Source organism: Sipha flava, unplaced genomic scaffold (genome assembly GCF_003268045.1).
Source record: "Sipha flava isolate LNK unplaced genomic scaffold, YSA_version1 76_pilon_pilon, whole genome shotgun sequence".
Taxonomy (NCBI): Eukaryota; Metazoa; Arthropoda; class Insecta; order Hemiptera; family Aphididae; genus Sipha; species Sipha flava.
The window spans coordinates 347,628-362,378 of record NW_020273616.1 but is presented as its reverse complement, the minus strand read 5'-3'; the positions used below and the strand labels follow the sequence as shown (position 1 = coordinate 362,378).

Genomic DNA, 14,751 nt, shown 5'->3' with positions numbered 1-14,751 from the left:
TTTTTTAAATATTGTAACAACCCAAAAATAGGTATCCGGATATGGCTGTCTCGAGAGTGAGAAATGGTTCAAAGGTATTATGGTTCAATAATTATTACTCTATACTTTAATTCAAATATTTTTTACATATAATTAACCAAAGTTAGATTTTTAAGAATCTACGTAGTCGTAGGTATCTAATACCTATAAATTGAGCTTAAAACGATACTTTTACTTCCCTTAATTATTTACTTCTAAGGCATACCCCCTTGGAAATTTATGATCCCCCCCCCCCGGGATAGGTCTAAAATATACACTGGATGCAGGGGCATATATAGAATTTTTAAGAACTTCTAGGGGAGGGGGAGGGAGGCGAATCAAATTTTTTCTTTAATTCAGGCTCAAAATCGAAGTAAAATGTTTGGTAATATTTAAATCAGGTTAATCCTTAATATTTGTGGCTATTTTTTTTTAATCTAATGCCGGATCCACATAGAATCGACTTTTGTGTAGTTCTTTTTTAACACCTGTGTTTAGAAAGTTACGTTTATGTTTTATTGATTTTCCACTAAGTATGAACCCGACAAAAAGCCCAATTCAGTATTCATAGCCACGCGTAATTTGATTTCGTTATACCATATTAAAAAAATTAGAAATGTGTGTATCACATATAATCAATTCCTTAAATACGATATCAGGAAGGTTGATTACTCCTTCGCCCACTCCCCTTAAAATACGCCCATGAATTGATAACTACTAGATTTTATATACACATTATGTGTTATTTTCGTGACGTGTATATTTTTCATTCTATTATTTTAATAATTTCAAAACTGGACAGTATTTTTTTTTTTGTCCTGGGGAGGATTATCCTAAACTCCTCCCTCATTTGTACGCCACTGCCTACGTAAAAATATGCAGTAAAATATATTATGTACATTATTATTTTTATAATATATATTTTATTTTAATAAGTACAAGTACTTATCATACCTAATAAGTACAATACAATATAAGTTGATTACAAAAATATCATAATATAATCTTACGAATACTTTAATAGACCTCCTCCAAGAAATAAAGTTGTACTTGTGATTGTTCGAACTACGCTGAAGAGAAACAGCCAGTCTTTAGTAGGTATATAAAACTAACTACAAAAAGCGAGGGCGACCAATATGTTCGGATGTTCACAGCAAAATTAATCGAAAATAATATGATGGGTACTTATGTGTTTACACACATAATCAATTTATACTCATAATAATAAACCCAAATAATGTTATTACGATTATGACCGTCACTGTGTCAATTAGTATATACGTATACTGTATAATATGGTTGAAAATAATCATATATTTTTGTCGAACGGTCGAACTTTCAAACATTTTCGCCAATAAATTGATTTATATTTACTCGTGAACTCGCCAACAATATTATTGTCAGTTTATATATAATAGTATATATATATATTAATATATTAAATCAATATTTAATATTTTCAGTTATCTTATTATAGTGAGAAAAACTCGACGATGTTTGCTTATTCTTATTTAGTGGCCGCGTATTTCTCATGTGTTACGCGTAATGCATAATAATGCAAGTTATAACTAAAAATAAGTAGCCAATAATTTCTCATCGGGCGGTTTGTCATAATGTTTTTTCGAACTGGCGCGGTCGTTCACGCAAATCGACGTTTCAAGAATAGACTCCCTTCAGATATTTGAGTTATTAAATTTCGAATTTTCTAATATCAAAAATAATGAGTTTTTGAATGTCATTAATATATTTTTTTTTCATTTTTGTTTAAAAGTAAAAAAAATAAAATAAAAAATTTTCCGCCTCCTACAAATTGCCGCCCTAGGCTCGAGCCTCACGTGCCTAGTGGTATATCCGCCACTCCACTATATTCCTGACTTATTTTATATTTGATATTATAGTAGAAATTTTTCTGTTGTACTTTTATAAATACAACTCTATTGGGGTAAATAAGTGTTAACTTTTGCAATGAATGATTAAAATCTACCGTGCTCCGACCTCCTAAAGTGGATTGAATTGTTTGTAAAAATAATTGTTAAAAAATGTTATTTATTTTGATTTTGTTTAAGTCTTAAAACTTATTGCAATAAACGTATACTTATTAAAATGTGAATTTTTTTTTAGTTTTTTTTTTTTTTTACCGAAACTTGTTAAACAAACTACAAGCATACATACGAGTAGAGGGGAAAATTAACATGACATTTCTTTTTAGAGAATTTTAACTATATTACAATTTATCAATTATAATAATACTAATCATCCAGAGTTTTCACAAAATCTGTGAAGTATTTTCTATTGAAAATCTTCTTTTTTTACGTCCATTATTATTTTATGAAAATTTAACATGCAGAAACCGGAAATAGTTTATACTGTATGAAGTTCATGTAATTTGAATTGCTATAGTAAGACTAATTTTATTTACCACAGAAGATTTCTCGTTATCGTTTAACGCAACTAAGTCTGCATCCTTCTTAAGGTACTGAATAACATCTCAATAGCGTTGTCAGTTGCGGCGCGAAATATTTTACTTCATGAGTCCTGTTAGGATTTTGCCCATCCACCCACCCACCTAAAAAGAAATTTAAGGGTAGCTTGTAAAAAGAGCTCCCCCTCTCTCAAATGCATATTTACGAATACCCACTCGATATCCAATGGTCAATACACACCCACCTACCCACCCACTGACTTGAGTCCAGAGACTCAAAAATCTGCCGTTACGCCACCACTAATTGTTGTACATGATTGAGAAGAATATACAATTTAAACGAGTACTTTATTTGAAAGTATTATTATGGCAATGTTTACATTGTGTATACTTGCCAGATCATATTTAAAAATATAAATTTAAAATATTTTGTAATATTTCACCCTTTAATGAAAATAAAAAATTAAACAATTTATCTATATACAAATTTTATCATATTATTTTCCAACCAAGCTCACGTCACGTCAGCCGTACAGTGCACATGCTATACTGTTGTCCTCGTATTATGTCTAACTTAGTTATCTTAGTATCAACGGAATCATACACGCGTTTTATCTTCCAGTGTTTCGTGTCAAATCGACATCGTAATTGCAAAATCATCGATGCTACCGTGGATTATAAGTATAAAATTACTACTTTTTTTAGTCTTAAAATTATAAATTATATTAAATCACAATATAAACTGGAGAATTTATATTAGAATATTTTTATTATTTATTATTCTAAGGCACCGTCGCTCACGGTGACTTTCGAGCTACGCGATTAGATTGTCTGCTATCATAATGTATTATTTGCCTTCAAACACTAATAAAAAGCGTATCCAATTAAAAATATTAATAAACAGTTTATAAACAAAAACAAGAATTCGGTGAATCTTAATTAAAGTACCTAACCTAGGTTACCAACGATGTCATCTAATGAATCCACCAAAAAAACTTAATTATTTGTCACTCCCACAGTTAACTCTAACTCCCACTCTAACTGTGGCCACTCGTAATCGCTACAGTGCTCTCGCCGTTATTGGAGACGTAACGTTGAGCAATCCTAGACTATCAGTCAGGAGTTTTTTGATACCACTATTTATACACTAGAGATCAGCACGGGCTGGGCCATAATTTAAATATTATAAGTTGGTTATAAGTGGGATCGTAATATTATTCATTGGGCCGGGTCGGTCAAACCAAAACTAATTAATTTAATTTGTAGCATTATGTATTCTATATTTATAAATAATTTCATATTTAAATTTTAATAAAATTTAATATATTTTTTTTTGTAAAACATTTATTGTCTTTATGAAATGTTTTTGTCTGCTAAGTCAATACTGAAAGGAAATACAGTTGATGTATATTTTTATTTATAAACGGGCATGGTCAGGTTGGACTTTGAAAGAAAAATTACAGACGGGCCTGATCAGATAAGATTTAAAAAAAAATAAAATATGGACCGGGCCTGGACGACGATAATTTATAAGTTTAAGTTTTGGGCCGGATCGGGCCGAAAAAAAACGGCCCGTGCTGATCTCTAATATATACCATCGAAAGTGCCATTGTCACTGCCTATCTTCATTAAAGACTACTAAACTACACAGATCTCTGAATTTACGAAACTAATCGGTCTAAATACCTTCGTATGCAAGTCGACATCTATCCATTTAAAGACTCATACCAAAAAACCTGATGACTTTATAATTTTAAATAATTTCTTTAAGAATAATGACGCTTCTTTCCAAGTATACTTACTAACTAAAGTATTTAAAAAGTATTGAAATACTAATAATAAAATATTTAAAAAGACTTTTCATTATTTCTTTAATAAATAATTATCTAGAAATACTAAAAAAAAATATTTAACATATAATCTTTATTTGAACTACATAAATTTGCTGTAATTCTGAAAGGCGAAAAAAATATTAAATATCTATAATGTTAGGTTAGTACTCATTTAAAAATTGTATATTTTTTTATCTTGATAAAAAAGTAATTATCTTTATCTAGATAGATTTAAGTTACATTCAATGTCGGGAGAATCATTTGCGTGGCCCGATGCAAACTTTTTTTTTACCGTGGGTTTTTTGTATTAAATTCGTAGTCTGTAAGCCATTCGGTGGCCATCCCTCTCCAAAGAATTGTTTATTTTTATTTTAATGTATCGAACACATTGAAAAAAAAAATTTAATTAAAAATTAATACATTATTTAATCATCTTTGTACAAATTAATACAATTATTAATCCATTTATACAAATTAATAGGAAAGTCTTAGTAGAATTCAAATTTACAATTACTAAATATAACGTAAAAACGTAGAATACATTATCAGTTGTTATTGTTATAGACGGAAGTAGGGACAACCTTAATTAAACCATTATAAATTGTAGTATTCATTTATATTTCTTTTTTTATTTCTGACTTATTTGAATCGTCGTTTGTGTAGGACGTTGATAGATATATAATTATAACTATTTTTATGTTTTTAAATTTCATTTACTGTGAATTTTAATTTGTTTAATGAAGGGGGGGTACATAAGTTGCCTCACCAAAAAAATACTACCAAAACCACCGTCTAATATGTTTTAATACCAAAATATTTTTCATAGTTCATTATTTACGTATTACAGTAATCATCGACCGTTTAATATATTATACTTATATTAATTTAATATCTATGAACATTTCATGATTTTGTTACGTGCCAACCGATCGATCTGATTATTCAGTTACAACGTCTCTGTCAACGCTTAAGTGGAAGTGTAGTCAGGAATAATTAAGACTTCTTTTTAAAATAATTAAATTTATTTAACTTATAAAAATTATCCTAACTACAAAATTCTGTAAATATTCTAGTGATAGAAATTATCTAAGTCCTAACAATTGTAACTTATAAAATAATTAGAAATATTTCTAAGTCCAGATCATAACATACACTGACGTGAAGGTGCTCAGTGCAGCATAGACAAGACTCGTCTGATTTGCCCTTGTTTTCGGGTCCCTTTTATATGTGATACGGTATGTGTGTGTGTAAATGAATAAGATAATAAAATATTTTAAATAAGATAATTTCCTATTAATTATGAGTGTGTGTGCGTTATCTCCAGGCCGTGACATAATTATTGACGCAAATGCCCAGGATGTGGTTTTTGATTAACTATTCATTTAAATTTAATTTAATTTAATTTCCCATAAAACGTGATTAACGTTTGGTGTTATAACGTTTATAAACGTTCGATCAACTATTTATTTTAATTTAGTTTAATTTCCCATAAAAACGTTTATGTGAACTCTTTTATTCGTCCACGCCTGTGATTTCGATATTCCAACTTCTTATTACAATATCTAGTGTAATAACCACATGAGCTCAATAATCTAACTTATCCATAGTTGTGGTTTTTGATGTACATGGGAACCTCTTTGTGATGTGTTTTACCGTGTGATTACGCGGGACGCGACAATTTTTAATATGATAATATTTATTATCTATATCTGTGGATTTTAATGATTTTTATTTTTTCATGGAGTAAACAAAGATCTAAACGTGCCATATAACCTTAAAATTGTATACGTTGATAAAAACCTAAGTTTTCTTGATTAATCGTATTTTGTTTTGTTTACAACTTAGTACGTTTCGTAGATGGTACTTAACTACAGTATTTAATTGTATGGTTTATTAATTAATTTATAAACTATTACTAGCTAAAATATGTTTATTTTCTGGACAGTTTACATTTCGTAAACACTTAAAATATATTATTAAAATAATATATTGAATCAAACTTTTTTAAAATTTGTATTTATATAATTATACCTTAGGCATCCAAACTGGCGTCTTTCGACGAAAATAATGAATTTGAAAGTAAGAAACGAAAGAAGCACAAAAAAGATAAATACGAAGGTAATTAAAATTTTTGTGGGTTAATTTTTAACATATACATATGTATTTATTATAATATTTGCTATCACATATTCTCTTTAGTGCATCCAAGTTGACTGCAGATTTCAAACTTATTAAACTATCATTAAACTTTTTATTCTTTGCTAAATGTTGTAGATAAAGAAAAGTCTGGAGGTTTAAAATTGATATTGAAAGTCGGTAGTGGAAGTTGTTTGCCTCCGGCTGATGAGGTGATTAGTAATGGCAATCATGATGCTGGTGATTATTTATCCAAATCACACAAAAAGAAAAAAAAGAAGCACAAGCATCATAAGGAAAAGAGAAAAAGAACTCGGGATGATATCACCTTGCACGAAGAGATAAGTTTAGGCGAGGAAACTTTAGCTGAAGCACCAATATCAAAACGCACTATAGGTCTTGATAATACCACTAATAGGATTACAACAAACTTAAATGAGTCTCAAAATGGTAAGATATTATTGAATAAATACTTATAATTATTACATGTATTTTTTATTTAGACGAATGGGGAGGAACAGAAGAAACAAAAAAACCAAATGAAAATCGACAAACCTTACAACAATTATTAACACATTTACTTAGAGCTTTGGAACGTAGAGATCCACAACAATTATTTGCATGGCCAGTTACAGATCGCATCGCTCCTAATTATTCTCGTCTCATATCTAAACCAATGGATTTTGAAACAATTAGACGAAACATTCAAAGTAATCAATATACTAGTCTAAATGCATTTGTTGTAAGTAAATAAACAGTTATTATTTTAATTTAAACTGCATTATTCTCAAAGTACTCATAAATCAATTATTAAATACGTTTAATATATAATTCGATTAATATGGATATATTAACATTTTTTTTTTTTTTTATATATATAGATAATTGAATAAATTTTGTTTTAATAGAGAGTGTAAATCAATTTTTCTAATGCAGTTATACACTCTAAAAGACTAAATTGAAAAAACTATTAACTATTATAAGGTTGTTGGAGAATAATTAAGTTTTTTGTTTTTTAAATTATTATATTTCATTAAGTATAAAATTAGTCTAAAAAATAATTTTTACTTAAAAAAATTAAAATATATATATATATTATGCATTGATAAATATTAAAATAGTACAATCATACCTTGTAAAAAAAAAATTAATATTATTCTTCCAATATTCTTTAAAAATCATAAAATATGCTTTTATGTGTTAAAGAATAAAGTACATAACACAAGAAACTGATATAAATATAAGTATATAATAAAAAATAATACAGCTAAAAAAACTTTAATTTGAATAAAATTTTATTTATTTAATTAAATTAGATTAATGAAGTAGGTATTTTTAATTAAAAACATTTTTGAAAAATCTTGATAGTATTTTGTTCCAAGTTCTCTGATATCATATTGGTACAATGGTCCATTAAAATATTTTTATATATATGTTAAAGAACATTCAACGTCAACAGAAATTATAGGATGCTAAAAATAAGTTATCATAGCTGTTTAAAAATTATCTATAATTTTTACTTCATTATATTGATTTAAAACTTATGCTGCGTTCTTCAAAATTTAATATTACTATTATCAATGAAATCATCAATGGTCGGCAGTTGCGGTTACGATTTTCTTCTGTTATTCCTTTTAATTATCTTTCACAATAAACAGAAGTACCTGTAGGTCTTTTCCGACCCATACCTACAGTGGTTTTTTCCTTGTTGATTGTCATTTTTAATCTAATTTCAATGTTCATCACTGGGGTTTTGGTATAGGGTTATTCTTAGATCTCAGAATTGATATGTCTGCTGCTTTTGTAATTATAGTAGTTATTTGCTTGATTCTTTGATTAATATTTTCAATTGACTTGTTTTTTGAGTTCTTTTTGGAATGTTTTAGTAAATAATTCCCATTTAGCTTTTTTAATAGTCTATCGTTTTGGCTATAATCCTCAATTAGCTTCCATTCTTTAATTTTGTGTCCCAATAGATTCATTGGTGGAAGCCAATCTGTGTTTTTCCTTTTGGTCATTGATACCTGGGAATATGTGGTAATAAATTCTTTAGTTTTAGATTCTCTCTGACAATGAAGTCTTTAATTAAATTTTAATAAGGTCATTGTTTTTGTCTAGAGAAGGCATTTATGTTAGTCCCTATTATTATGGATTTGTTTGAACCAATTTTTATTGTTATGTTTATCAGTTTTGTAGTGAATCTGATTATAGGCTTTCTAAATTAGAAGTAGACAGAGATAAATTTAATATTTGTTCCATTTATACCAATTTTGAATACAGTTAAGTGTTTGTTTATATATTGTTGTAGTGCTAAGACTTCAATCTTAATTTAACACTACTATTGCTGTCCAAGTTATTACACTTTCTTTTCCTCGAATTTGTTAACCTCTATAACATATTTACTTGTGTGGAGGGATATCAAGATTTTCTTATATTAGTATGAAGTCTATATTGTTAATTTGAGTGAAATATAATAATTTGTTGTTAAACATATTTTTAATATTTTTTATTGATTTATTTGTATTGCTCGGAATTTTTTATTAATAACTCTTTTTGTCACTTTAATAAACAAATGTTTATGGAATTATTTAATTTGCAGGCAGATTTTAAATTAATGTGTGACAATGCAATGACGTACAATCAACCAGAAACAATTTATTATAAAGCTGCTAAACGACTTCTTCATGCTGGTTTAAAGTTAACGGGCCCTGAAAAATTAAAGACACTTTTATCTGCGTTGCCTGGAATGGCTCAAATACCTCAAGCACAATTAGGTTTTGACATAAATCAAGATTATCAAGATACTTCAAATGATACAATAATTGAAAATAATGACCGATTGCATGATATAGATCAATCAAATCAACGGAAAATTTTGTAAATATTTCTTACTGTTAATTTTTTTTATTGAATTTTTTAATATTTTTCATTTTAGGTCAAAATTTGAAGCAATACCTGATAATTTGACTCCAGACGAGATTCTTAAACAGGCTCAAAACGCTTCTAAAACAGCTTCCGAAAAATTATTAACAAAAAATAATAAAGTAATTAAATTTAAGAATAATTTTATTTTAAAAAATAATATACTTAGATGTATAAGGTTACATTTTGAGGATTTTTAGTTAATACACTAGTAATGTAAAGTTTGCTGATTCTTAATATTAAACATAGAATTCCATATTTATCGTAGATTAAAATATTTTTTAATTAAAATTTAAGTTTTGTTGTAATCCAAATATCATGTTATTTTAAAATTATTTAGTTTTTATTTAACCATTTTAGATGGGATTTTTAAAACAACAAAACAATGGATCTACATCACTATCAATTTTAGTGCCAAATGATGGTATCAATCCAGAAACTGGGGAAAGACCAGTTCTTTTAGGATCATTAATTGGAAAACTGAACCATGGAGTGGGATCAATTCCTGGTTTCCGTGAAGATAGACGTAATATGGTTAAAACTGGTGTGTATTTACTTTTTTTATTAATTTATTATTTACAAAAATGAAATAATTTTTAATGTAAAATTTAAAAAATAATATATTTTTATTTATAGTAAAACCTTTATATTATGGGGCCTTTGGTTCTTATGCTCCAACTTATGATTCTACTTTTGCTAATTTAACAAAAGATGAATCAGATTTAGTATTGAGAACATATGGGGACGAAGCATCAGCACAGTATGCAGAAAGGTAAGTTTTTTTGTTATGTAATATTAGTTTACTTGACACAATAGTTTTATCTTTATATTTGTCTATGATCAACTTTATAATTGTAAACTAAAAATCTTAATTCAGTTTATTTATTAAGTCAGAAATTTAAATTTTGTTCTATAATTTAATATATTTCTTTTTATATCAATTTGTATAGATCTTGTATTATTATGTATAGTATTGTTTATGTATGATTTAGGCTCAAGATTTTTTTGTTAAACTTATTTTAAACTGATTTAAATGTGTTAGAAATTTTGAATATTTATCCTAAATAATTTATTTTCATTATCATTTAAATTATAATAATATATTGGAGGGCATTGTGTTTTGGGGATATGTCATTTCATTGTGGTCCTTTGGACACATGATAATTGGTCGCGTATAATATTGACGCATGCTACATTTAGTCGCGCATAATTTTGTTACATATATACACACACACACACACACATATATATATATATGTGTGTGTGTATATTTTTTATATCATAAAAATCTTTAAGTATTATCGCAAAGATATTATATAGCATATATATATTATCTTATAAGTATCATATAATAATCTTATGTATTATATATATAATATTATCAGTCCATTACATTGACTAGTTTAAAATAATCAACATTTAATTGTGCTGGAAATGATATCTATTTCATATTGGTATATTTAAATTCCAAATGGGGTGCAGATGCAAACACCTTAAGAACTTCAGCAATAGCACTAAGTTAACTCAGCCACCAAATATACTTGCCCAATTTGGAAAACATCAGAACACACAAAAAACATTGATATAGCACTCATCGAGTCTTACAGAATAATAACAACAGGATACCTTAGACCAACAGAGGTACACAAACTTCATACCCTAAGTGGCATAGCAACACCATGAAAAACACAGATCAGCGATAACCAAATTTGAAAGATACAAATGCAACCAAGATTCAAGGCACTCACTATACGGATACATAGCTATGGCAAAACGCCACAAATCAAGACTGAGTTTCATGCACAATATAAAAGAAAACTTAATTATTACAAAACGATAAAGACAAAATATGTGGAAAGAAAGAAATATAGCAAGAGTCAACGAACCAATATGGACACGAACAATAGAAAGTCTACCTCTAGGACACAACCTAAAATACGAGACATGGAAAACACTCAATCAGCTGAAAGCCGTGGTAGCCAAAATCAAGAAAAATGTAGTAAAATAGAAAAAAGAAGAAAGTGACTTCTGTGAATGCGGAAGTGTCCAAGATGAAAAACACTTATTGGAATGCCCAACGATGGAGACCCAATGCAAATGGATGGATCTTTTTTTTAACCCATATTACGTAATCACAAAAGTGATCAATCACTTGACTAGAAGAGGAATTTAAGCTGACTGATTAACTATTGATATAATACTATGACTGTTGAAAGGTGTTACCATAGTATACTGACTATGTGTGTTTATATTATATATAATGTATGTTCAAATGAAAAAAATATTCCCATAGGTAAAATTTTAAGTAGTATTTTTCATAGTTTTAATTATTATATATGCTAATATTAAAATATAATGTTTTAATTTATATTTAGTAGTTTTATAGTAAATAATGATAAATTACCAAAGTTGTATTGTAAAATTATGATATCATTATTTATTATATTATATATATTTATATATATAATTTTTATTTCTTATTTTTTTTTTTTTTTTTTATTAAAATAGAAAATTTACAATCTATATCATATGTACAATAGGCAAATAGGATAAATTATATGGATAATATTTAAATGATAATACTGAGGAAGAGAGACTGTTCAGTGACAGAACCCTCAAAATATATATTTATGCCACCCAATGCAACATGCATCGATATTATACACGACCAACTGTCATGTGGCGAAATTATAGTACACCATGTTTAGGAGAGATAAGACAGCTGTGTTTAAACACATAGTTGACAGTTAGAACCTGATAACCGGTATCTTTGTTTTCTGGACAAAATGAATAAATAGTCAAAATCTCTTAACTTAATATACATCACATAAATAAAAAACTATTATATCACTACTAAAACATAAAATATTAATTTATAAATAAATAAATGCTTAGCCCAGAATATTATAATATTTGTAAAGTATGACCGATCTCAAATTGAAAATTCATCATCAGGTATATACAGTCAATAAAATTGCAGCTAAAATATCTAATGATTAAATTGCAGCAAATTAAAAAATAATTAAATATTACTGTGCAATTATTTTTTGGGTTATTATTTTATTAACATAATGAAATAATGATTGTATTCAATTATTTTCAGTATTTTAAATTTTACAAAAGATTCAGATTATGCAATGACTATGGCTGATAATTTGCTTGATTTAATGACTGGTGGTGATCATCGTAAAACAAAACGAGTATTAGATGAAAGAAAAAAACAACAATTGATTTTAGAAGATAGCAAGAAATCAATTATTCAATCACAGCAACTATCATCTTATCAATCTTCTGTAATTTCACAAGGAAATTCTGGAAATTCAAATACTACTACTGTAAATAGTCAGACAAAATCTGCACCGATACAAATTGATCAATTAAAATCATTATCAGAACTCGGCATCGATACAAAATTTATAGACTATTATCGTAAGTATCTTTTTTTTTGTATACTTTTTCATAGTTTATAGGGTTCTATATTTTTTTTTAGAAGAACAAAGTGTATTTCAAGACAGATTGGATCATGTTGGTGGTTTACTTGGCCGTTTACAAAATATACAAAACCAAAGACTCAGTGCTCCTCTTCCTCAGCATCTTTCACAAATACAACATCCATCACCACAAGAAGTTCAATTAGGTAATGTATAAAAATGTATTCATGGAATTTAAAACTATAAAGTTTTATATTTTTAGCGGACAAAATTACTGAATCTCTTGCTGAAAATTTGAAAAGAGTTCCACCGTCAGCTGTAATGTCAGTCACAGGTGTACGTAAAGCAATGGGGATTGCACAAATATCTCATTTAGATGTAACTCAAAGTAATTGTAATCCACCAAATGTAGTAAATCATGGATCATCCCATCAACAAACACAGGTATTGTACCAATGTTTATTTTGCTCATTATTTTATTTATCTTATTTATAAATAAATATTTACATTTTTTTATAGGCATCATTAATAGGAGATGGAATACAAGATCGTGTTGAAGCTGTTGAGGGTACTGTGTCGGGTGTTGATTTAGAATCTGAATTAAGAGAATTTCTTGAAAGTGATCCTACTTTGACAAGTTTTCCATTACATGATGAAAATGATCGAACAATTGAAGAGATTTTATCTGAATCATAATTTTAATTTTTTTTTTTTTTAATATATTAAATTTTATACTGGAATTTATACTAAAATAAATTGTATAATAATTAATAAATATAGTTAGAATCATCTGATATTTATTCAATTATATGAAAATTTTTGGAAAATTATTTTAGTTGTAATTAAAACTAAAACTATAGAATTTACCATCTATACTTCTAGTGATTTAAATGTATACATTTTTTTTTTAAATTTGTTAAGAAGTTATTATAAATTGTGTATTTGAAATATACTAAATTTGTATTTATTAATATATAGTGCGTACTATAATTTTGAACATAATTAAGCTAAAATAATTAATTTGAAATTTTTTATTCAATGAAATTATTGTAATTCTGAGTACTCATTTGACTTGATGCATGAAATTGTGATTTTTATTTGAGTCGTTAATACTAAAATTTTAATTTTAAATTTAAGTATATGATTGATTATAGTATTAATTAGATGTAGACTTATCAATGTTAAGCAATAAATTATTTTTATATTATAATTTGATAATAATGTATGTAATTTTGTAATTCTTAAATAATCACTCTAAAATATCTATTAATTCTATTTCAGAGTGTTGGTTTTTAAATTATCTATATTATCTAAGTAGAATATCTAGTAATTTGTTTTACTTTTTTAATTAGATCTATGTATATTATAATAGTACATTCTCTGATAATGGTTATATTTATTATTAAAATAAATTTTAATTATAAGGTTTAAATGTCTGTGGTTTTCAATTCAAGAAGTAAAGCGGATAAAAGGTTTAAAAGAATATAAAAAGCTTGTTCAGAAATTACTATAATTTGTGGTTTTTAATGAAAATAGTATGTTTTATAGATTGAACATTTTATTTTAATATAGGAATACAGACTTATATAATTTTAATAATATTTTTGTAAAAATAAAAATACCATATTTTTATTTATACATGATAATTATATTGTTGATTGTTGTTACATTGATGTAACTTTTAATCTTTATAGGTTTATGAAAATATGTTTTAATATATTATTGGATTAGTACTACATTTATGAATTAATATACACACTTACTTTTTAATTTTATTTATAATTGATTTAGTTGAAATTATTTATGTATTTACTAGTATATTTTTCATTAGTAAACCGTAAATCTAAATCATCTAAATTATTATGGGCATGTACATAAGAATAAAAATTAATAACTTCAATATAAATTTAGCATCAAACATTTAACATTTTATTTAATACATGTTGAATCTAATCATACGACAAATTAAAAATAATTATTTGGTCGGTTA

At 26.7% G+C, this 14,751-nt stretch overlaps 1 protein-coding gene across 1 annotated transcript; it reads left to right on the top strand.

Annotated features, from left to right (window-relative positions):
• The first annotated feature begins 41 nt into the window (after positions 1 to 41).
• LOC112692768 (bromodomain-containing protein 7) lies at positions 42 to 13,508 on the top strand. Its single transcript, XM_025567559.1, has 12 exons — positions 42 to 74; positions 6,309 to 6,390; positions 6,547 to 6,858; positions 6,912 to 7,150; positions 9,008 to 9,285; positions 9,344 to 9,452; positions 9,691 to 9,874; positions 9,967 to 10,102; positions 12,434 to 12,759; positions 12,821 to 12,967; positions 13,024 to 13,205; positions 13,281 to 13,508. The coding sequence occupies exons 1-12, from the start codon at positions 42 to 44 to the stop codon at positions 13,455 to 13,457; spliced, it is 2,205 nt and encodes a 734-aa protein (XP_025423344.1). The 3' UTR covers positions 13,458 to 13,508.
• The last annotated feature ends 1,243 nt before the right edge of the window (positions 13,509 to 14,751 follow it).

Coding starts and splice junctions, on each gene's coding strand:
- LOC112692768 (XM_025567559.1), top strand. CDS start 42: ATGGCTGTCTCGAGAGTGAGAAATGGTTCAAAG. Junction 75..6,308: donor GAGTGAGAAATGGTTCAAAG/GTATTATGGTTC, acceptor ATTATACCTTAG/GCATCCAAACTGGCGTCTTT. Junction 12,760..12,820: donor AAAATTTATAGACTATTATC/GTAAGTATCTTT, acceptor ATTTTTTTTTAG/AAGAACAAAGTGTATTTCAA.